This window comes from Peromyscus leucopus, chromosome 13 (genome assembly GCF_004664715.2).
Source record: "Peromyscus leucopus breed LL Stock chromosome 13, UCI_PerLeu_2.1, whole genome shotgun sequence".
Lineage (NCBI taxonomy): Eukaryota > Metazoa > Chordata > Mammalia > Rodentia > Cricetidae > Peromyscus > Peromyscus leucopus.
Window position 1 is genome coordinate 35,267,613 of NC_051074.1, and position 22,171 is coordinate 35,289,783.

At 45.2% G+C, this 22,171-nt stretch overlaps 1 protein-coding gene across 1 annotated transcript in view; it reads left to right on the forward strand.

The window, feature by feature from the left end:
• Nucleotides 1–13,983: 13,983 nt before the first annotated feature.
• Epha4 (EPH receptor A4) overlaps nucleotides 13,984–22,171 on the forward strand; it is a 139,317-nt gene continuing 131,129 nt past the window's right edge. The window contains 3 exon segments of the mRNA XM_028889275.2: nucleotides 13,984–14,145; nucleotides 17,314–17,381; nucleotides 21,770–22,169. Of these exon segments, the coding sequence (XP_028745108.1) occupies nucleotides 14,055–14,145; nucleotides 17,314–17,381; nucleotides 21,770–22,169 (559 nt within the window). The 5' untranslated portion in view covers nucleotides 13,984–14,054.

Genomic DNA, 22,171 nt, shown 5'->3' on the forward strand with positions numbered 1-22,171 from the left:
CTTGAGTTGAATTGGATCACGTCAGCTTACTTAACTCAGTTAGAATGATAAACACGAAAGAAGCCAGAGACTGATGGCAATTCTATTCATGTCTCAGATTTACAATAACCCCAAATTATTTTGCATGATTTGTTTTTCCACCAATAATTTAGTTTAATTTATCACTATACAAGATTTGAATAGGTTATCAAAGTATTAAAATTTATAATTCATTTCATGAAACCTGTGATTCTGAGAATTTGCTTTTATTTTTTAAACCAGTGAAAGATTTTGTTGTAATCTGCAAGTATATTTTCTAACCAAAAGACAGCAATGGATTGACTGATTAAAAATGCGTCCATCTGTTGGTTGGTGTGTTGCCTTGCTATTTGGAAGATGCAAAACCAAGTAAGGTTTTTTGTTTTGTTTTGTTTTTTTAATGAAGACCCCCTAACTGTGAGAGTTATGAAATCTTCTGCTCACATTCATACACACAGTAAAGGTTAATATTATAACCAGCATACATACACCGAGTGTTTTCTATATTTCTTTAGTAGATTTGAGATTTTTAGACAAATACTTTTGGAAAACAGAATCTTTCTATAAATGCAAAATAAGATCCATCTATCCTTAGAAATGTTTTGTAGAATTCTTCCTATAAAGGACTTGCCCACAAAACATCAAGTTGCATGCAAGCCATTTGCTTTTTACTTCATGAGTAGGAAATAATTATTTGGAATTGACTGTGAATATTTTCCCTCAAGGACAAAGTGTAGAAAGTGCTAGTACTAGGTCTGTTATTTCTGAGTCTGAGGGACCATTGAATGTTGTGTTGGAGGCTAAGGCTTCAGGAGATTGTCCAACATCAAGCAACCCAGAACCCAAGGTTTCTATAGGCTATTCCTTTTGTTGTTGAATACATTTCCATACCTCCCCATGCTCAACTGTTTGAGTCCCATGCTCTGCTTTGTGATGTTATAGGCAGGACACACTTTCTGTTCATTGAGATTTACATCATCCGTGCTCCGTGCTTAGAGGGAGCAATTTTACTGACACCTGAATTATTCTGAATGCAAAGCATAGGAAAGAAACCAAGAGTCACACCTTGCAGGTTGATCGATATATGTGTACACACACACACACACACACACACACACACACACACACACACACACACTGCAGTAGATGAAGGCCAGTATTTCCATATCTAGGTATACAGGCTGATGAAGGCTGGAGAGATAGATCAACAGGTAGGTATGAGCATGTATTGCTCTTCCCCATTACAGCCTTGGCTCACAGCACCCAGATCAAGGGGCTCATTACAGCCTGTTACTCCATCTCTGGGAGTTTCAATTCATCACCTCTGGCCTCTGTGGGCACCGGCATTCACACGCACATACCTTCACACAGACACACAGGCATATGCATAATCTGATATGATAAAATTAAATTCGTTTTTAAGAGCTGGTGAGTTATCTGTTAGAGAAAGTACATAAGAAGAAGACTCCCCACAAATCAACGGTGCGTTTGTACTCAAGTGTAACACCTGGGCCAATGTGAAGAAAAGAAAAAGCTTGCACACTGTGATAGAATTGTGAATTACTATAGCCACTATGGAAAGCTGAATGGAAGTCTCTTATAAGCAACAACAAAAACCAACCAAATAAACAAAACCCTACCAGTGATCCTACTTATGAGTTTTTATCCCCAAGATATTAAATCAGTTTGTGAAAAGATGTCTGTAATTCTATTAGCAACAGCCAAGTCATATCCACATAGCTATTTATCCACAATGGAACAGATAAAATAATGTATGGGTGTGTGTGTGTGTGTGTGTGTGTGTGTGTGTGTGTAGGTGAATACTATTCAGTCTTTTAAAAATACATCAATTCTGTCATTTTCATCAATATAGATAGAATCTAACAATCTGACTCACAGAAACAAAAAAAAAAATTTTTTTTTTTTTTGGTTTTTCGAGACAGGGTTTCTCTGTGTAGCTTTGTGCCTTTCCTGGAACTCGCTTTGGAGACCAGGCTGGCCTCGAACTCACAGAGATCCACCTGCCTCTGCCTCCCAAGTGCTGGCATTAAAGGCATGCGCCACCATCGCCCGGCCAAAAAGTTGAACATTGGTTAAAGAGGCTAAGAGTGTGACATGTCTGTAAAAGGGCATAGGGTGCAAAGTCTCAGACAGGAAGAATGAGTATTGGGAGAGATCTGGATCAGATATTCTTCTGAATATATAGTTAATACTAGGGTGTTGGACATTTCTAAATTGCTGAGAAAGTAAGTGGCCAGGCACATGCCTATTATCTCAGGGCTGTGTGGGGAGAGAGAGGAGAATTCGCCCAAAGTTTGCTGGCTACCAGCCCTGATCCAGGGTCGGTGAAAGAACCTATCTTAAGGGAATAAGGCTAAGAAGAGTAGGGCAGTCAACATCTTCCTCCACTTTTCAAGCACCGTCACCTACCACATATATGTAGGTGTTGCAGTAACGCCCGCGTTACCGATACCCTTTCACCATATCCGAGCGAGGGGCTGCGGATTAGAAAATAAGAGACAAGAGACAGCGGGTCATTCGCCTCAGCAGAATGCTGAATGCCAAATGCCGTTAATTGAAAGAGGGAGGAAACCTTAAATACATGCTTACAGCCCAGTGGAGGATTCCTGGAGGGCAGAAGTTCGCTACCGAACATTCTTGCATCTAAGCTGTTAATGTCCAATATGCAGGATACACAAATAAGGAACTTCCCTTAAGCATTCAGAAGGGTGGATACCGGCAGGGAATTAGCATAGGGAGGACATCTGGTCAAGGTCAGCAAGCAGGCAACGGCTTTACTCAATATGGGAGGAGACCAGGGCCCTACAGTAGGTACATCATGTGTGCACACCACACAAACACTCACATTCACAAATACACACACACACACACACACACACAAATACTGACCAAATAAGTGATTTACCACAGTTGTCTGTGACCTTACCCACTGAACAACAGTTCAAGACACTGTAATCTAAAGAGAAAACTGCGATTTGTGTCAGCCACTCTGTTGTGGCTGGATATGAAGTGTGCCACTTCTGAAATAATCCTGAAGTTGCCATGGTTATGAGCCCAATTTAACCAATGAAGGAATGGACATATTCACTTAGGCATAGACTTTCCTCAGAGTGTGAAACCCGGGAAGAGACCGGTGTCACGTGTTTCAGGAGGAGGGCAGGGTGCAGACCAGCTGAGCTGAGCTTAAACTCGACTCAGCTAAAGTCTTGAAATGACTTCCTCTGCTTTCACCTAAAGCACGCGATTCAGATGTGGGGACAAAACTGTTGAGATGAAATTTGTAAACGAATGTAGTATGCTTTACCCGCGAAGAAGTAAATTTTAGATGTTGCCCAATTACTGCGGTACTCGTGAAAGGCCAGACTTGGGGAAGGGAGAGGGCAAAAATTTTAAAGAGCTCGTTTCTCCACACTTCATTTTAATCACCAATTTGAATCTTCTAAGCTGTTAAACTTTTCAGTCAACTAGCTGATAACCGGCTAAGATCTCTGTGTGCGTTGGCTGTTTTCATTCTTTGTTCTGTTTGCTGGGGTAAAACAAACAGCCAGGGGAAGAGACGAATGTCCGTGGTTTGAGGGGACAATTGTCAAGCTCCCCAAATCACAAGTTGGTGGCAGAGACAAGAGGAAACGAGAAAGTCTGTTTACAGAAGTAGGCACATTTGTCCAAGATGGCCCGACACACGGCCATTCATTTGGTGTAGCAGATAGAAAGTGACCCTATGAAAGTTTACGTCTGTTTCCCAAATGGCTTAATGAATAGACGCAGAAGCCAGTGCAATGTAAATTCTACATTTACTAAACTAAACTAAAGCTGGCCACGCCTGGGAGAAACTATTCCCTATACCTGTTAACAACCTGATCACTCAAGAAAAGGGAATATCCAACAGACACATAGTAGGGATTTCTGCACACACACAGCAGAGACATTTCTCCCACAGAGTAGGGACCCCCCACACACACACAGTAAGGATGCACACATACACCTCTGAAACGTATTTTTTGTGGTTCTTTCTCAAAATGAATATACTAAATAAACATGGGAAAATATATTTTTTAAGATGAGAAAATAATCAAAGACAAAAATTAGCACAGCAGAGTGAAAAGGAAAAAAATCAATACTCATATTGAGCTATGAGGCAATTTTTTTTTTACAGGTGCCAATTTTCAAAGAGTTTATTTTTTTTCTTTAACAATTAACCATGTGTCTTCTTCCTACATAAAAACAGTGTTTATTCTGGGTTAGACTGCTACAGGTGTTGTATGGAAGGCATATTCTTTGGAACTGATGAAGTCCTGCAGTTTACAAACAGTATTTCAGGGTTTATGGGAATTCATTGCCTGTGTGTATACACAGGGGTATAATGTTTGTACAAATAATCTCTAGGTTCACTATTGAAATACACCAGTCCAATGCAAGTTGAATTCTAAAAACCATTCTTTTCCTGAGAAGATACTCTCCTAAAAGCCTGTTTTTCCCCAGAACTGAGTATAATTTATTGGGGGTGTTCCCAGAGTTTTGAAATATTCATTGCAAGTACTACTCAATTTGTTCTATCCAATTTTATCATTTTGAAAATTAATCAACCGTCAAAAAAAAAGTTGAACTCTGAGTGATATTAGATTTAAATTATACATGTGTGTTTTATCAGAACATGAAGAGCACAACATTACAGAATAATAAATAGGTAAATTATCTTTGAAGAGTCTGCTCGATGTGAGTTCAATTTTAAAAATTTAAAGCCTTTGCTGTCTACCACTCTTCTATCATGTGTGTGAGCACATAGAATCTATTACATTTCTTAGACTTTTTTTTCTTCTCTTTTTATACTAAGTTAAAAAAAAAAGCACTGTTTCTGAAGATCAAGTATGCTCAAGAAAAAAAAAAGTCACAAAATTATTGTGACTTGGTAATTATTAGCTTTGCACTCAGCAAGTTTAGAGCCATAGTGAAACAAACGTTTGCCAAACATTCCCCATGGATTTGCCCAGCATCTGTGTTAACATCCCAAAGCAAGCTCCAGGGTTATGAAGCTGTTTGCTCAGGCTTATTGGTTACACTGTTGCTCCTGAGTCCTGGCTGCCTGCCTTTTGCCTGACTAGATGAGAGGCCGGTTGTGATAAGAGACAGTATTCCTAGACACACAGCAACCTAGAGGATTGATATCGGAGAGAAACTATAATATCAAGTAGCTATCTCTCACAATTGTTTCTTTTTATTCCCTGATCTGCAGTAAAAAATAAAAGAAAACAAAATAAAAATAGGAAAAAAAATTAAAACTTGAGTACAGCTAAAGGGAGCAGTTGGTTTTAATATATTATTGAGTTAAATTATAATTATTTTAGGTGATGTATCTTCATATTACCTTGAGTTAGAAGCAAATATAGTTCATATAGAAGGAAGTGAAAATCCACTTATTGTTAGAAAAATGCCAGGATTTCTGGTGATTTTATGGTCAATTTAGGATGTTGGAAAAAAGTCCTGAGCTTCAGCTGGCTGGGAATATGAAGTCAAGTTTATGAGACTACAGTTCAGTGAGTCACGATGGCAAGTCCTGAAACCTAAGCATTCAGGAGGTGATGGACCATCAGTTGGAGGCCAGCCTGGTCTACATAGTGAGTTTCAGGAAAAACAGGGCTACATAGTGTGACCCCCGTCTCAAAACAGAACAGAACTATAATGAAAATGTGAAGGATGATAAATTTAAAAAAAAAATGTAATTTGAATAAAGTCAGTGTCTCAATTCAAGCTCTCTACCTAGTGATCCAAGTCCAACCGGTCTGAGTTTTCATTGACAAAGCTGTAAAAGGGACATCATCAGCTGTCCAAATAGAGACATCTTGGTAGTGTGGCGTCTTGTCACCAGATGCAACCTCCTCCCAATATTAAGACATTGAATCTCAGAGGATGAAATCCGTACAAAATCAGAAGCAGAACCGTCCTCAGGCGATTCCAACTAGCCAAACCAAATGCGCCCGAGTTAAGTGTAGGAAGAGACATGAACAGTACTTACAGGTCAGCTAAGAAGCAGAGAGTCCAAGAAAATGAAAGCTAGACACCTCTCTCACCCAAACTAGGAGAGAAACTAGGGCTATGCTTGAGCACAGAGCTCTGCTAAAGGACAGAAGGATGCTTTATCCTTGCCTCCACGGGCCCTGGAATGCTTGACTTCCCAGGAGGATTTTACATTACAGTGCCGCTGGCCTGCAGATGTTGGGGGTTGGTATACATGCTTGCATTTTCTTGTGTGTTTGAGAAAGCTGTTTCTGAAGGCGCTTTGCACCAAAGCCCTCCCACCGGTAGTCCACCCACACACACATACCCCCTCCCTCAAGCCCCGGCCCTGGAAGAATCCCTGGTGTTCTCTCCCCCATCCCCCTTCCCCTTCCATCTAAATATGGTGCCGGGCCTCAGGAGGCCCGGGCACACAAAGCTTCTCTCCGAGTCTGTCACTTGACTGACAGCAGAAAGGTTTCCAGGAGATGGACAGCTGTGTGTAGGTGGGCATGGCAAAGACGGAGCCGAGCAGATTAAAGCGAGAGACAGGCAGGGGGAAGCTTCTAAATCGCAGGCCTTTCCAAAGCTCTGGAGCCGAGCCTCTGTGATCATTAACCACATGGAGGACATATGCGAAAGGCCTTTAAAGCTCGCCCATCTTAAGTCAGGTCTTTTGAGAGAGAAGCACCCTAGTTTAGAAATAGACAGACGTCAAACACACACACGCGTGGCGTAAAGTGACGTTTAAAGAGCCTTGCTAAAGAAAGCTGTAAGTGGGAAGATACAATGCAGCCCCAATTTTCTCTTCGCCAGCTCGCAGCGCTTTCTCCCTAGGCTGTGAGTTCTGCACCGCGGTTCATGGAGTAACTAACTCTGTAAGGGGGCGCCGGTACAGCTAGACACTTCTCCATGCATTTCAAGTTGCCCAAATCCGAGTGAAAACCATCAACGGTTCGAGTGAGATGCTAATGAGACACACAGGGAAAGGAGATTCACTTTGCCGAGCTGCAGTAAACTGGCCATTTAGTGCGCCGGACCCCATTAATTTCCTGCCCATGTGCAATTGTCTCTGAGAGGTGTCTAACATGATATAAATAGGCAGGTGGAAGTGGCGGCCATCAGAGCTTGCTCTTAAGGGGAGTGTACTTTGGAATCTTACTCTTCACCTGTGTGTGCTTGTTCAAGTTCCTTGTACTCCAGAGCTCCAAGAGATGTGAGAGAAACTGGGAGTAGTTACGTGTCTATTACTCCGCCTGCTAACTGTAAATATGGAACTGAGGAGTAAATCTCATGCAGTAAACTCTACCTCCTTTATAATAGATTAATACTCCCTGCGGAGCAGAGATTAATCCCACACAGTTCAGACAGCGTTCGGTAAACTTGGAGGCAGAGAAGGGGGTGCTTTCTAAAACTATGAATCATAAAGTTCACAAGGATACCATTCTCCAAATTTTCGTGCTTAATTTTTTTTTTTTTTAACATCTTCATCACCCAGCAAGAGGAGAGCCCGGATGAATACACGTGAGAAGTTAAATACAATGGAGAAAAACAAAACTTGATAGGCTTTTAAATGTCAGTTGGAGCCAAATGGTCCATTACTAACTGTTTCTTTTTACCTCCCTACTTCAAATGACTCATCCGTTGCCTGAACTAAGTCAGTTTATTTGTGCAGACGTACACATCATCAAGTGGGATTCCAGGTACCCATGGGGCAAGAGGGCTGCTGAGAGCAGTTTAAAGTGGTAGGACACATGCTTGCCCAAAAGCTTCTGGGTTACAACTCTATGAACTCTCTATTGCTTTTCAAGGTGTGTCCAGTAAACCTCTAAACAATGCCGGTTCCAAGCACTCCAGAATCTTAGGTACATATCTTTAGATGTTTTGACAAGATGGTCCAGAAGCACATCTTTTGGTTTGTTTGTTTGTTTGTTTGTTTTCCTGGCTGTCTTTGAACTTGCTTTGTAGATCCGGCCGGCCTCGAACTCACAGAGATCTGCCTGCCTCTGGTGAGAAGCACAGTCGTTGTAGGGAAGAGGCTCTTCTTCTTCGTTACCAACTATCATACATGTTTGGGCTGAAGAAATAAAAAACAGAAATACAATCCTGAAAGCGGTATTTCCTCCAGAACTACACTCATTCCATTATCTAAAGAAACCTGAAACGCCTTTATGTGATATTGTAACACAACAGAGATTCTGGCCTTTTCAACATTTTTGGAACAGCCAGAGATTCCCTGGAAAGTGGGAAATAAATGTTCAGAGCATAGTAAGCCCGTGCTTTAGTTTGATGGGGGAGGGGAAAGTTGGATCTCTAAACTTAAATCCTCATTAGGCAGAAACATGGTCATGGTCAATATTACTTTCTTACAGAATTCCATTGCCATTAGCACTGTTTTTCCCAAAAAGAAAAGGGGACAGGGGCAGCAGTTGTAAGCTTATGAACTGGTATTCCAAATAGATATTATTTTTGGTTAAAGTGGTTTTTGTGAGTTCTACAGACTTCATGTTTTTCACATATATGACTGTTAGTTTATTATAAATAATAAAAAAAAAAGACAATCCCCAAAAGTCTTTTAGTCACCCTACTTCAGCTATTACAGGATTGAGATATGGGAGCCAGAGAGATGGCTCCGCAGTTAAGGGCACTAGTTGCTCATCCAGAGGTCCTGAGTTCAATTCCTAACAACCACATGGCAACTCACAATGATCTATGATGAGATCTGATGCCCTTTCCTGTCTGATGCTCTCTTCCATCATGCAGGCATGCATGCAAATAAAGCACTCATGCACATGAAATACATAAATAAATAGATTTTTTTTTTTTTTTTTTTTTTTTTTTTTTTTTTTTTTGGTTTTTCGAGACAGGGTTTCTCTGTGTAGCTTTGCGCCTTTCCTGGAACTCACTTGGTAGCCCAGGCTGGCCTCGAACTCACAGAGATCCGCCTGGCTCTGCCTCCCGAGTGCTGGGATTAAAGGCGTGCGCCACCACCGCCCGGCTATAAATAGATATTTTTAAAAAGGCATTTAATAACCATGACATGGCTTTCACAATTTGCATTGGAATAAGAAAACGGGTATCATAGATAGTGTATGGAAAGATGCTGAGGAAAGAGCCTTTTGTACTTCATTTGGGCATGTTAAAAAAAAATAAAGTAGCTGGGCGGTGGCGGCGGTGGTGGCGGCGCCTTTAATCCCAGCACTCAGGAGGCAGAGGCAGGCAGATCTCTGTGAGTTCGAGGCCCACCTGGGCTACAGAGTGAGTTCCAGGAAAGGGGCAGAGCTATACAGAGAAACACAGAGAAACCTTGTCTCAAAAAACCAAAATAAAAAAAAAAAAGTAACTCTTATGTTAAACTGGAATTCACAGTGCAGCCTAAGGTATGCAGAAACCAAGTGTCTGGTCTGAATTCTGTTCCCACCCCTACCCCCCACCCCCACCTTCTCTACACCTCTGTATCTGAAACTTGGTTGGAACGTTCCAGATCTGTGGTAGGGTTGTCCAGAGGATCCCTGTCTGTACCCTCGCTCTCTTCACCATCCTTTTGGGTTGCAGAAGGAAAGACTTGTGACCAGTTTCCTGGTCTCTCACATTACCGCAAGGAGGGTGACATGACATTCACGAGGTTCCATAGAAGGAACCTGTGATCCCTTACAAACAAGGTGTTTGGAAGCCCGGAACTGCTGCCCTGGAACTCACATGAGATCTGCTTGTCTCTGCCTTGGGAGTGCTGGGACTAAAGGGGTGTGCCACACCCCGTGAGCTATTCTATTTTAGAGACAAGTGATTTCGGTGGTAGTTGCAACTATAGCATTTTCCTGTGTTTATGTGACTCTCCTGGTGTGCTATAAACAGGGGCACACTTGAAAACCCCAGGGTCTTAGAGTGTACATGGCACTGGCCAGCACAAGGAGAGTGTTGGTTTGAAGTGGGTAGAATTGAAACACTTAGGCCCTGGAGTACTCTAGCCAGCCCTTGCCTGCAAAAGGCCTCTTGCTGTGTGTGGCCTACTCTCCCTGCTTCCTGATCCACCAAAAATCTGGGCTCTGCTGCCATCTTTCCCACTCAGGTGTAAAGGTTGATAAGAGTCCCGTTTCTCATTCGCGTAAGACACTGTGCCACACCTTGACATCAAAGAATAAAATCTCTAATTGGGCTTCCCAGGAAGCCCACCAAATGTGATAGTCTAGAGCTCAAAGGTTTTCCTGGAGAAGGTGAGAGCTATCAGTGACCCCCTAGTGCTCTTTCTTCTTGTTTTCCTTGGTTCTTTTGGCAACTATTGTATTTGGAGATACAATCCTGGCTTCAAATCCCAGTGAGTCATCCAGGGATCTGAGAGACAAAGGTAAGCTGTCATCAGTCAACAGTGAGAGAAGAGAAGAAACTCCAAATCATTTTCCACCCTTCCCCATTCCAGGAATTAGTGAACTCATGGCCCTTGTTCTCACGTAGCACGAAGCCCCGTGGAATGGAACATTCAAGTTCACGATGACTTCTCACTGTAATACTATCTACAGTTGTTATTTTATTGATATGGAGACTGGTAGGGAGGCAGAAGAGGTGCCTGGGGGTTAAGACTACTTGCTGTACTTCCATAGAAACAGAGCTTGGTTCCCCACCTCCTCCAATAACCTGCCCCTCACATCTGACAATCACCTGTAATTCCAGTGTCAGGGGATCTCAAGCCCTTTTCTGAACTCTACAGGTACCTTCATATGGTACACACACATACACACACACACACACACACACACACACACACACACATTTTTAATGTTAAAAACGGAAATATTTTTTAAAGCTAGCCTTATTTCAACTCAGCATTTGCAGTTTCATTTGTAGCTCAAGTCTTAGTGGTAGGCAATGTATCAGAAAGACAAAAGTTCATTTAATTACCCTTTTCCGTATGCTTATTAGCACATATATTTTGACTTGTCTCTTAGTATTCCCAAAGCATACCTGAATTCTTATGGGTTTAAATAAAGCCAGCTATTTAATTTTACATTTATTTTATGTATGTATGTATGTATGTATGTATGTATGTATGTATGTATGTATGTATTGAGACGTGGTCTCACTGGATAGCCCTGGGTAGAATTCACTATGTAGACCAGGCTGCCTTGGAACTCAAAAGAGTTCTGTTTGTCTGTCTCTGGAGTGCTGGGACTAAAGGTGTGTGCCACACCCCGTGAGGTATTTTATTTTAGAGGCAAGTAATTTTGGTAGTAGTTGAAACCATAAATTTTCTTATGTGTATGTGACTCTCCTAGTTTGGTATAAACAGGGGCACAAGCCCAGGGTCTTAGAGTATACATTGCACTGGCCAGTTCTGAATTGGTGGTCCCATGGGCTAATATCATGTTTTCATTTCTGCACTAGTTTAAGAAAGACTCGTATTTGTCAGGCTATGGTGTCCCAATGGACAGGAGAGCGGTACTCTTTGGCAGTCACTAACAATGACAGTGGCCCAGCGACTTCACCGGGGAAGTAACAGGATGCTTTTCCTCAGGTAGCCTTTAGTTTCTTGGTTTTCCTCGCAGCTGGGTTGCTGTGATGCCTGAAAAAAAAAAAAATGGTAAGAGAGGGGAAGGGAGAGAATTGTGTCCTTTCCTTATGATGCCTTGCTTTTTCAGGCATCTGCAGCCGGAAAAGACCGTTAATATGCACTGTGCACCTCGGGTGGTGTGTGTGTTGTGGAAACGTTACCGCTCTCAACGAGACAGGCAGGTAGTTTTCTATTTCAACTATAGATAATATAAAGTACCCGTTCTCCTGCCGAGACACAACCGGCATCTATTGTTTAAAAATGTTTTCTAAGAATTTGGGTTGCTCTTTTCTCTTTGGAATCCGTGTGCCAAATGACAGGGACCTATATCTTATTTTTCTTTTTTTCTTCTGTAAAACCCAGAAAGACACATGAAAGAATCAGACTTTCCTTAAGGGGACTTAGCGCGGTTATTTTTAATAATTCATACGCACACATATATTCCCGTGTGCATAGTCTCCCCGCCCCCTGCTTCACTGATGTGAAATCAGTAGCTAAACAAGGGAAAGCCACTTTCCCGGTGGGTGAAATTCTAATAGGTTTTTCGCCGCAGAGTCAAAAAGCCAGGAGCCTTACGCACTGTCCCTCTGGGCCAACGACTCAGCTACTGCCCATCGCCTTGCCAAGCGCTCTCGCCTTCTGTAAAAGTTGCTGTTGTGGTTATCCGGGGTCTGAGTTTGCCAGCCCAGTTCTTGAGCCCTGGAGGGGAAACACGATCGTTCTCCATGATAATAACCAGAAATCTGCCTGGAGCCACGCTCGATTTGCTCCCGGCTCCACACCTTGCCATACCGCTCGGATTTTTTACTTCGGATTCCCATTTTAGGGGACAAGCTACCTCGGATGTCGAATGGGAAGTTTCTGCATGAAACGCCTTCCGAGTCCATCTTTCGTGGTCTAAGGCGGAGGGAGGCGCGACAGGACTCCCCACAGTGTAGTATGGCAGGACCCGGGCAGGTGGTTTAAATAAATTACTAGCCGGCTTTGGACCACCTGTCCGGCGGTCTCTGGGTCTTTGTCCGTTCTGCCTTGCTCCGGGCCCGCGCGCTCCTGCATCTGGCCGGCAGGTGGCGCGGTTGGTTCACGTAGAGCCGCTGCCCCCTCGGTTTGCAAGGTGCCTCCACCTCCCCGGCATCGCTCTCGGGCTGAGACCCAGACTTGCGGGAGGAAAACCCGGCCCGGAAGGGAGCCAAAGGAAGGGGCGACTTTAGGGGAGTAAGGGAGACGCGTCCTTTGGAATCCCAGTCCTCCCAACGCCTGGGGACCCAGTTGCATCCCGGGCTCAGGCAGCTGGCTGAGCTGCTGTCTCCGGTGGGCGCTCAAGTGGCTTCTCTCGTGGCCTGAGTCTCGGAGGACCGAGCGCGGTCTCGATGGTGCCTGTGTCCCTGGGAGGTCGAGAGTTGGCACCCAGGACAACGCGGGGTTGTGGGGCAAGTTTCTGGGTGAAGGGCCTCTCACCTTGGTCTCCGGGGAGACAGTCCCCATCAGCACCGGGAGACGTCGGAGCTCAGAGCTGCAGTGGCTGCTCCAGGCAGCTTGCGACCCTCAGTCTGCCCCGTCTGTGCATCAGGTGTCGGCACTCTTAGACCCTTCCCGTCTACACCTAGGTGTCCCAGAATGGCTAGACCTGGTTGCAGGGACTCTCCCAGGAAAATGCACAGTGGATTCCCGATAACCTGGGCCGTCGCGGGGTGATTTTACTCTTTATAGTCCGGGTCCGGGCTCGGTCGACGTGAACACCCGAACCTGGCACTTCCGGACGACAGAAAGACTGGGGACAGTGGCTGTGCCCTGATGCTGGGGGTGGGGGGAGGCACTGGAGACGACTAGGCTCCTTGGGCTGGTTAACTAAGAAAGAATCGAGTAACCAAGCTACGAAAGTCCCCTACCCCAACCGGGGAATGAGGCAGAGGGTGGCGGTGGCGGCGAGCGACAGGGAGCGCCTGAACCGAGCTGGGGCGGGCGGGACGGCGACCCGACGACCTCAGCAAGGGACAAGAGCCAAGGTGCAGGTCAACTTCAGACTTATTTCATCTCAACCCGAGTCTGTTCTCCCCCTCACACCGTCCGACTAGTGGGGAAGGCGACCAACATTTTCTGGCCTTCCCCACCGTCCGCTCAGAGTCTCTCGAAGTCCCCTCTGTCGTCCAGGGGATCGATCCCCCGCGGTGTCGGAGGACAAGGCCCGCGGACGCCCGCGAGGGCAGAGACCCATCACCGCTGCGGATCCAGCCTCGGGAGACCTTGCGCCCTGCGGAGGCTGGAGGGGGCGGGACCCGGGGCGGGCTCTGCGCCGTGGGGGCGGGGCCCTGGCGCCCGTTTTGCACTGCCATTGGTCGCGAGCTCCGGACTGGCGGGCGTACGTCACGGGCCGGGCCCACCCTCTTGGCAATGTCTTCAGACTGCTGCACTCCTAACTTAAGCATTTATTCCACTGGGATAGAAGCGGCAGGAGCAGCGTTGGCACCGGCGAACCATGGCTGGGATTTTCTATTTCGTCCTCTTTTCGTTTCTCTTTGGGATTTGCGACGCTGTCACCGGTTCTAGGGTATACCCCGCGAATGAAGGTAAGAGCCCGCAGCCCTTAATGCGGTCTGGGACCCCGGACCCGGTCATTAGCTGATGAATGGTCTTCAGGAGCTCCGAGCCAGTTAGGATGGGGGGTGTGGGGGGAGGAGCGCGGCGTGAGCCTCGCGTCCCCACTCCAGAGAAGGGTGTCGGACAGAGGGGACCCTCGAAGGGGAAACGGAGGACGATCAGGCAGCCTGAACTGAGGGGGTGACCGACGCAAGCTGCCACTCTGCCCAAGTTTGTCGTGAAAGGCCAAAGTTTATCTGCATTCGCCTGCAAGGCTGGCTCCAGCCGCCCCGAGGGGATACACAGGGCTAACACCAGGATTTGAAAACAAAACAAAAAAACGTGTGCGCCAAGTCCTCCCCATCAGCAGCCCAGGCTAGAGGGGAAACGCAGATGTGGAGCGCAGTGAAGGCTTAGCGCGCCTGGCCTCTTGTCCAAAGCTTGCGAGCCCGGGTTTCTGCAAAGTTTTCCCAGCGCAGCGCTTCCCGGGACCCGGCTGCCTGGTCCCCGCAGCGCAGCGGTGGTGGCGCCGCTTGTCGGGCGCCGGTGACCTGATTTCCAGTCTGGGCCTCAGACACCTTTTTCTCCATCGGGCCGGTCACCCTGGAGGTTGCAATCCCAGGCCTACCTCTCCCCTACCCCAGATCCTTAGATCATCCTGTGAACCTAGGGACCAGCCAGCGAGTTAAACACGGCCCACTTTAAGCTTCTCTCCATGGAATGGTGTACTGGACTAGTCTAGAAAGGACATGCATGACCGACAGGACCCATTCGGGTGCTGTTTTCTGTTTGTCTACTGGGACGTGATAGAAGGATTGTTGGTCTCTTTTTCTGTCCGAGGTGAGGGAGAGATAGTGACCATTTGGTTCCTGATGGGCACAGAGGGAGGAGAGCGCTCTCTCTGTCTCTTGTCTCTGTCTCTCTGTGTGTCTCTCTCAAGCGCATGGTGTGTGTGTGTGTGTGTGTGTGTGTGTGTGTGTGTGTGTGTGTGTGTGTGTTTGTGGGCAAATGTGTGCCTGGCGCGGGTGCCTGCATGGACCTGGACGATTTGTGCCGGGTACCGCGAGTGCACACACAGTGGGCGAACATGGGCTCCGGCCTATGTTCGTGCCCCAACCAGCGTGCATTATCTGTGCATCTATCTGTCTCATCGATTCTTCCCACTCCCTACAAACATCCATCCATCTCTCCATCCCCCGTCTCCCCAGGCATCTGTCCATCTATCTATTCCTGTGCAATCCACTATCATTTTTTCTGTTCCGAAGGAGGGAGCCAAAAACCAACTTAGGCTTGGCTAGGCAGAGGGTACCCGGAGCTCTCCCGGCGGAGGCTTGGAGACTGTCATACACCTGCCCACAGACACTGCGGGGGCGGAGGAGGGGGCGGTGGGGGCAGAAGGGTGATCTCTCCCCTCTGCATCTCCTCACTCCTTGGTCTGTGGTTTCGCTTTAGCAACTCGGCAGCGGCTGCCGCTCTGTCCCTAGGGCTTTTCCTCGGAGCGGAACCCGCGTACCTCGCGTTCTTCGGGCTACTTACTTCACACACTTGTTAAGTGTGTCCCCTGAGACCTCTCTCGCCTCAGACGTAGAGACAGTTGGGGTTAGGGTTCATTTTACCTTGAATTTTTCCCTCCTTTCCCTTTGGGAAGCAAGACTGGGCGCCCTAGACAAAAAAGGCGCTCGACGCAACCGTAGGCTCATGTTGAAAGAAGTGGAGGGGAGCTGCACCCCCTTGCCCCTCCTTCCCTTAAAAATTAATTCATTTTGTTGCTTTTTATTCCCGTCACGTTTCCTTTTCTCCCTCCCTTTCTACTCCCTCCCTTTTTTTGTAAATTGGGTCTGATTGTTCCCTTTGTGTCCCTAATCCACCTTACATAAATCCAAGTGGATGTAGCGGGGCTTTTCTCTAGGGACCGGGAAGAGAGAAGGGACCACAACTCCAGGCCGGAGCGACCCGGAGAAGGATCTACATGTTAGAATAATTAATAGACCCCAGGAATACAGGAGCTTTCGGAGAGCTAGGGCAAAGGGGGCTGATTTGAGCTTCCTTGATTTGAGGAGTAAAATGAGGGGAGGTGGGCAGAATTCCAGGCCCTGGGAGTGAGACTGAGAGTTGGGGTACTCCCGGCTGCAAGGACAGAGGCCTCCCATTCCCACCCCTCCCCCAGCCTAAAGAGCCAGCCTCCCTGATCAAATTAATAATCCAAGGGTCCCTTTTAGATGGGCCTTTCGACCCCAGGCGTGAAGATCCGTGGTGGGAAAGGCAATGTGATAGGTTTGGAATCCACTGCCTCTTTTTCAATGTCGTCGGTACCTATAGCTTTATTCCATCCTGAGAAAGGTATCGCAGCTCTGGAGGTGTCTTCTCCCTTCCCCCTAGCTTGGAGGCCCAACGTTAGGTGTAGCGCAGGCATACTAAATCCATTAGGCAGCACTCCATACCTAAAATTCAAACCAGCCATATCCTGGGGGTGGAGGGCTCATCTCGATTGTCCTCCAAAGGACCTCGGAAAAAGAGAATACTTCAGTACATTTGCATTTTAACCCCACCCGTCCGGCATTCCCTTTCTGGAACTTTGATATTTAAAAGAGCAGCGGATGCTACATCCAGGGCCTATTCATTTGATGGTGTGGTGGGGGTGGGTTAGGGGGAGGGGGGCGAGGACAGCCTTTTCCATGACCCTTTGGGTCCTCCGATAGCATTCACTTGTGGGTCTGTCACCACCGCTGGTGAGTTATGTGGTCATCTGAGGCTTGCAAAAACAAATACATCTAGTAGATAGCAGACAAAGATGAATGCAGAATTTGCTCTCTGGTGTTGCTGTCCTACACTGATATATTTATTTTGTTTGAATTGTGCTTGAGATGCCCTATTCATCCTTTTTAGAAAAAAAAAAAAATGAATCAATTGGGTCCTGGGATGGAATTTTAAATGCTAAGCAAGTTAAATAAATAAGAACCTGCAGATTTAAAGAGGAGAGAAGACCATGTGAGGAGTGATTATTTACATAAGTGAGTCGAGTTTGAGTTTTGGTCAGAGTGGATATGTGCACCCTCAACACATATGGAAACGCTCAGGCAAATGGTTTTTGTATTATTGGCGTTTTGCAATTGGAAATTAATCTATTTTCCTTTGTGTTTTTATACTTTTTTTTGCAGTTACTTTATTGGATTCCAGATCTGTTCAGGGAGAGCTTGGGTGGATAGCAAGCCCTCTGGAAGGAGGGGTAAGTTCTGAGGCTCTCTCTGGCACAAGAGGGGGAAAGGAGTGTGATTAGCCACTTTCTGAGAGTCTAATGGCTTGATTCTGGGTGATTGTGGTGAGGGGGTCAGATTTCCGCTGTGGCCTATGAAGTGAATTACGCTTTGTTGGAGAAATCCAATACTCCCTTCGGATAGCTCTGTCATGGAAGAGCTAGAAACCAAAAGGGCAGAAAGGGACTTCAAAATTAGGAGATCGGTGGAGGTAGAGACTTAGATGCCTATTTAAAACTAAAATACCGACAAGAAATACGATCTGGGGACCAAATTAGAATTTATGCCTATTACTCTGGTGGTCATGGAGTCCTGGCGGGGTTAATTTTAGAGCGATTGTTCCGCTTCCAGATGAAGAAGGAGAGTAAGAAAGACAGCAGAAAGAAAACATCTCCAATTATACCCACCAACTCAGTGGGGGAGGCTGGTTTCCTTACCTTATGGTCATAACTTTAAGTCAGCTGCTGGTGGAGGATGCCAGAAGAACCCTCCAGGCTTTGGGCATTAAACCTGAAAAGTTTGAGCATTTGGAATCTGGGTCCCTGCAAACTTGGGGTGCTTGATTGTAACATACAAGAGTGCATTCCTCCTCATTCGCAGCTAGGGAAGCTGTAGAACTCCCCAGGACCATCTCCAGCCTAAGACTTACTCCTTTAACAACCACATCCTCCCATCCCCCTGAGTAACCAATGAATCAGTGATGGGAAGACGTCTGACTGGACCCAAACCGAAAGAGCTTACGTCCTTTAAAACTTCAGCAAGCCATCCGAGCCTTATACGCATGATAGTTTAGGACTGAGTTGATTGATCAAACACAATGAGAAGCAAAGATTGAGTCTGGCAAGGCAAACATTGTGATACCAGCACCCGGCATGGTGTTCCACACCCAACAGTTGAATAAAGAATTGCCAAACAAAGAACCAAAAGGATTCATAGATACTATTATACGATATGTGTTTCAAAACTGAGTGGGCAATTAAATAGTCATTAAAAAACAAAAAACAAAACAAACAAAAAAACAGAACCAAAGCAGGCCCTGCTGAAGTAAAATGGAGACTACCTTGCTTTCCCGTTTTTCTGTCTGAACTTGACTGCCTGCTGTAGGCTTGGTCTTTGAAAAACTCCATTCTGTCTCCCAAACCATTTTTTTTTTTTAAATAAATCTAGGAGGGAGAATGATTGGCAGGCCTCTGGTAGTGTAGACAGGCTGCATTCAGTGCTGACTGCAGGCAATTGCCCTCATCCTTTGAGCGTGAAGAAAGGTACACACAGCTTTATCTCACTGCAGAGTCAGACTCAGTGTTAATCCCAGACTCTGGACTGGTCATTGGTTCAGGGCTTCACCAGGAGTTTTCACTCCCTGGGTCAGAGTGTCTGACAACTGCCAGCCAGCAAAACTGAGGATGGCAAGTTGTGCTGTGCTTCTTAAAAAGTTTAAGGAGCCTCCTTCCTCCTCCTCCCTGCCCCAAGCGTGAGGAGAGGATTCAGCTAAGATCATTTGGAACCCAGCTTGTCTCACTAAATGTACACTTGGCCGATATAAAACAAAGAGGGACACATTGAAAGTACAGTCTATACTCTGTCTGGTTTCTAGAAAGCTTTCTTTACAATTTAGTATGCAGACTCCTTTTTCCTCCCTCTCCTCCATAGAATTGCTGGAAGGGTACTTGCTCATGCATTTTACACTCAAACTTCTTTTCAATGTTTTGAAGTCTCTATTTAAAAAAAAAAATTGTATGGCTTCCTGTGGGCAACCCAAAACTTTCTATGGACTTGAGTAGACAGTTTTTCCTCCATTATTATTATGAGCTGTGTAACATTTCAGCTATTATCATAAGAGGTCAGACAAGAAATTTTACTAGCATATATCACAATTAGTCACTCTGTAGGAACAAGAGAGGGAAATAGTGAGAAATAAAGGCAAAACATCACTTGTTTTTTTTTCATATGCAGAATGTAAGTTTAGCTGCATGTAAACACACACACATATATACATATATATACACATATATACGTATATATATACATATATATATGTGTATATATATATTTGTGACATGAAAGCAGATTGGGCATAAAGAGATCAGCAAGGAACAAGGGGTATCAGGAGTTTGAAGAAGGGCAAGGCACAGTGGTACATATGTATAAAAATGTCATAATAAAACATTTTATTTTATACACTAACCAAAAAAATTAATTAAAAAGTCATTCAAAGACATAACTACCATTGAGAAAACTGTCAAAATTTAAAGTCCAGTTAATCTCTAGATTCTTTGTCATTGAAATTCTTCTCAGGTTTGGAAGGAAAGTAACTTCTGAGGATCCATGAACTAGCAATGGATGTCTTGGAAAAGTCTTTCCAAGCTGAGGGTAAAAACATGGGGCCTACTTGCTTGTTCAGGACTCCCTCCTTGTAGATAGAATGTTTTCCCATCCTGCTTGGAAACAGGAGCGCTGTCCAGTAATGGCATTTACTTGTAACACATTACTTTAAAAGCAAAAGAAACCGGACATGCCAATGCCCATCCCACCATCCTTCCAGTACCACGGATGGAGTCAGATGCCTCCCTGTCCCAGAGAGCTGTCAGGAAGATGAGGAGAATGGGAACAAGTGAAGACTGGCTCCTGCTGGCGTCATATAAGCAGGCACTCCTTTCTGACGTTGCCCATTTGTTTAAAGGGGTGTGCTGCTGAGTTGCTGATGCTGGTGATTACGAAATAGGCCACTAAGGGAAGATCCATGACTGCCATGGGGCAGGGATCGGTGTCTTCAATCAGACACTGCAGTGCAGGATAGACGTTCACCTGACCCAAATTACTCTATGGTGGCTCGAAGACTCCCTTTGCTTTTGTTTATATTAATACATGGACTTTCCCAGTTCATATATGTTCTGAGGTGAGAGATATACTGAGTAGGCATTTTGGGTGGGGAATCTAATTTAAATTTACATGAATTTCCTCCAAATAAATAAATTGTTGCTTATAGATTTAAAAAAAAAATGATCACCACAGAGCACCTACCTCCTCAGTTCCAACTTTCACAGTGAAAACGGAGGAAAGAGATAGAGAATTTCATGCATTATGATCCTTCATGAAGTAGCATTTCCATCCATTAATAGTTTTCAGTGCAAGGATGGGAACCTGTTGAGAGATACATTAGGATTCTATGTGCCTTGTTAGATAGAGTGAATGTGCCATTGTGGAATACAAATTTTTCAAAACTCCCTTTTCCCTCTAATTATATTCCTGTTAGGTACTTAAGCTGATTTATGCCAGATCTATATCAATCCTGCATTATTTTAAATGTTAATGAAGAATTGGAGACTGTCTAGCAGTCTAGAAGGAACCAGGGGTTAGGTGTATCCCAAATTGTCTCTCCCATTTTAGGATTAGCTTTGAAAACTACAGGACGGGTGAGATTATCACAGTGCTCAAAGTGAATCTCTCAGAACGGCCACTGCCCACCATTAGAATCTGTGTGTTGGAAGTAGAACTCGAAGAAAACAGCCCCCCCGTGAATTTTCTTTCTTGGGATTTCAGTCATAAATATCACTTACTATTTTCATTTTACTGCCTGTGACTAATTGGAAGCGAAGCACACACTCATTCATCCTTGTTTACTTGTGTGTGTCTGTATTTCAAAAATAAGAACATGCACACACACTCTGTAACTCAATGCTGCCTCTCAAAGCTTTCCTATTCCTGCCATAGTGGATTTTGTGAAACCCAGCCAGGAAATGTACTGTCTTCTCAGGTTTGCTGAAACCAGGTGGGATTTCCCTTTTTCCCTTTAAAGACTAGACATGATGTTTAAAAAATAAATTAGTCGCTTAAAAAAAAAAAAAAAAGTATTAGAAAGCAGAGTCCTGACAGGAACACTAATTAACTGAGAACCGTCTTCCTTTGGCAAGCACGATGCTTCCTGCCCCGAATTTGCAGGGTTCTGTTTAGCCGCTAAAACAAACACACATACAGGGTTATTTATTTCATTTATGAGTAAATGTGAACTGTTCCCACTTGAAGTGGTAGCTCTTGTGATAGGTGAATTTGAGGTTGTTGGACCACCCCAAGAATTGCTGAGAACAAACAGGCACTAAATCTACCCTGGCCTTTTAATTTCAGGCGGAAAGTGAAACATTGTGTGTGTGTGGGGGGGGGGGGGCTTGCAGCAAGGTGGGGGCGGGATTTTCCCAAGAAAATAGCAAGATAACTCATTAATACCGTTTTCTGGGGGACTGACACATGGTCATTTTCTTCACTATTGGAAGGGTGACTAATGTCCTTAGAGTGTGAAATAGATTGGGTGAATCTCTGTCTGATGAAACTTTATCGTTGATATGTTTTCTTTGGGCCTTTGCAGTGGGAGGAAGTGAGCATTATGGATGAAAAAAACACACCGATCCGAACCTACCAGGTGTGCAACGTGATGGAAGCCAGTCAGAACAACTGGCTGCGAACTGACTGGATCACCCGAGAAGGGGCGCAGAGGGTGTATATCGAGATTAAGTTCACTCTGAGAGACTGCAACAGTCTTCCGGGCGTCATGGGGACTTGCAAGGAGACGTTTAACCTGTACTACTACGAATCGGACAACGACAAGGAGCGCTTCATCAGAGAGAGCCAGTTTGGCAAGATTGACACCATCGCGGCTGATGAGAGCTTCACCCAGGTGGACATTGGTGACAGAATCATGAAGCTCAACACTGAGATCCGGGATGTAGGGCCCCTGAGCAAGAAGGGCTTTTACCTGGCCTTTCAGGAT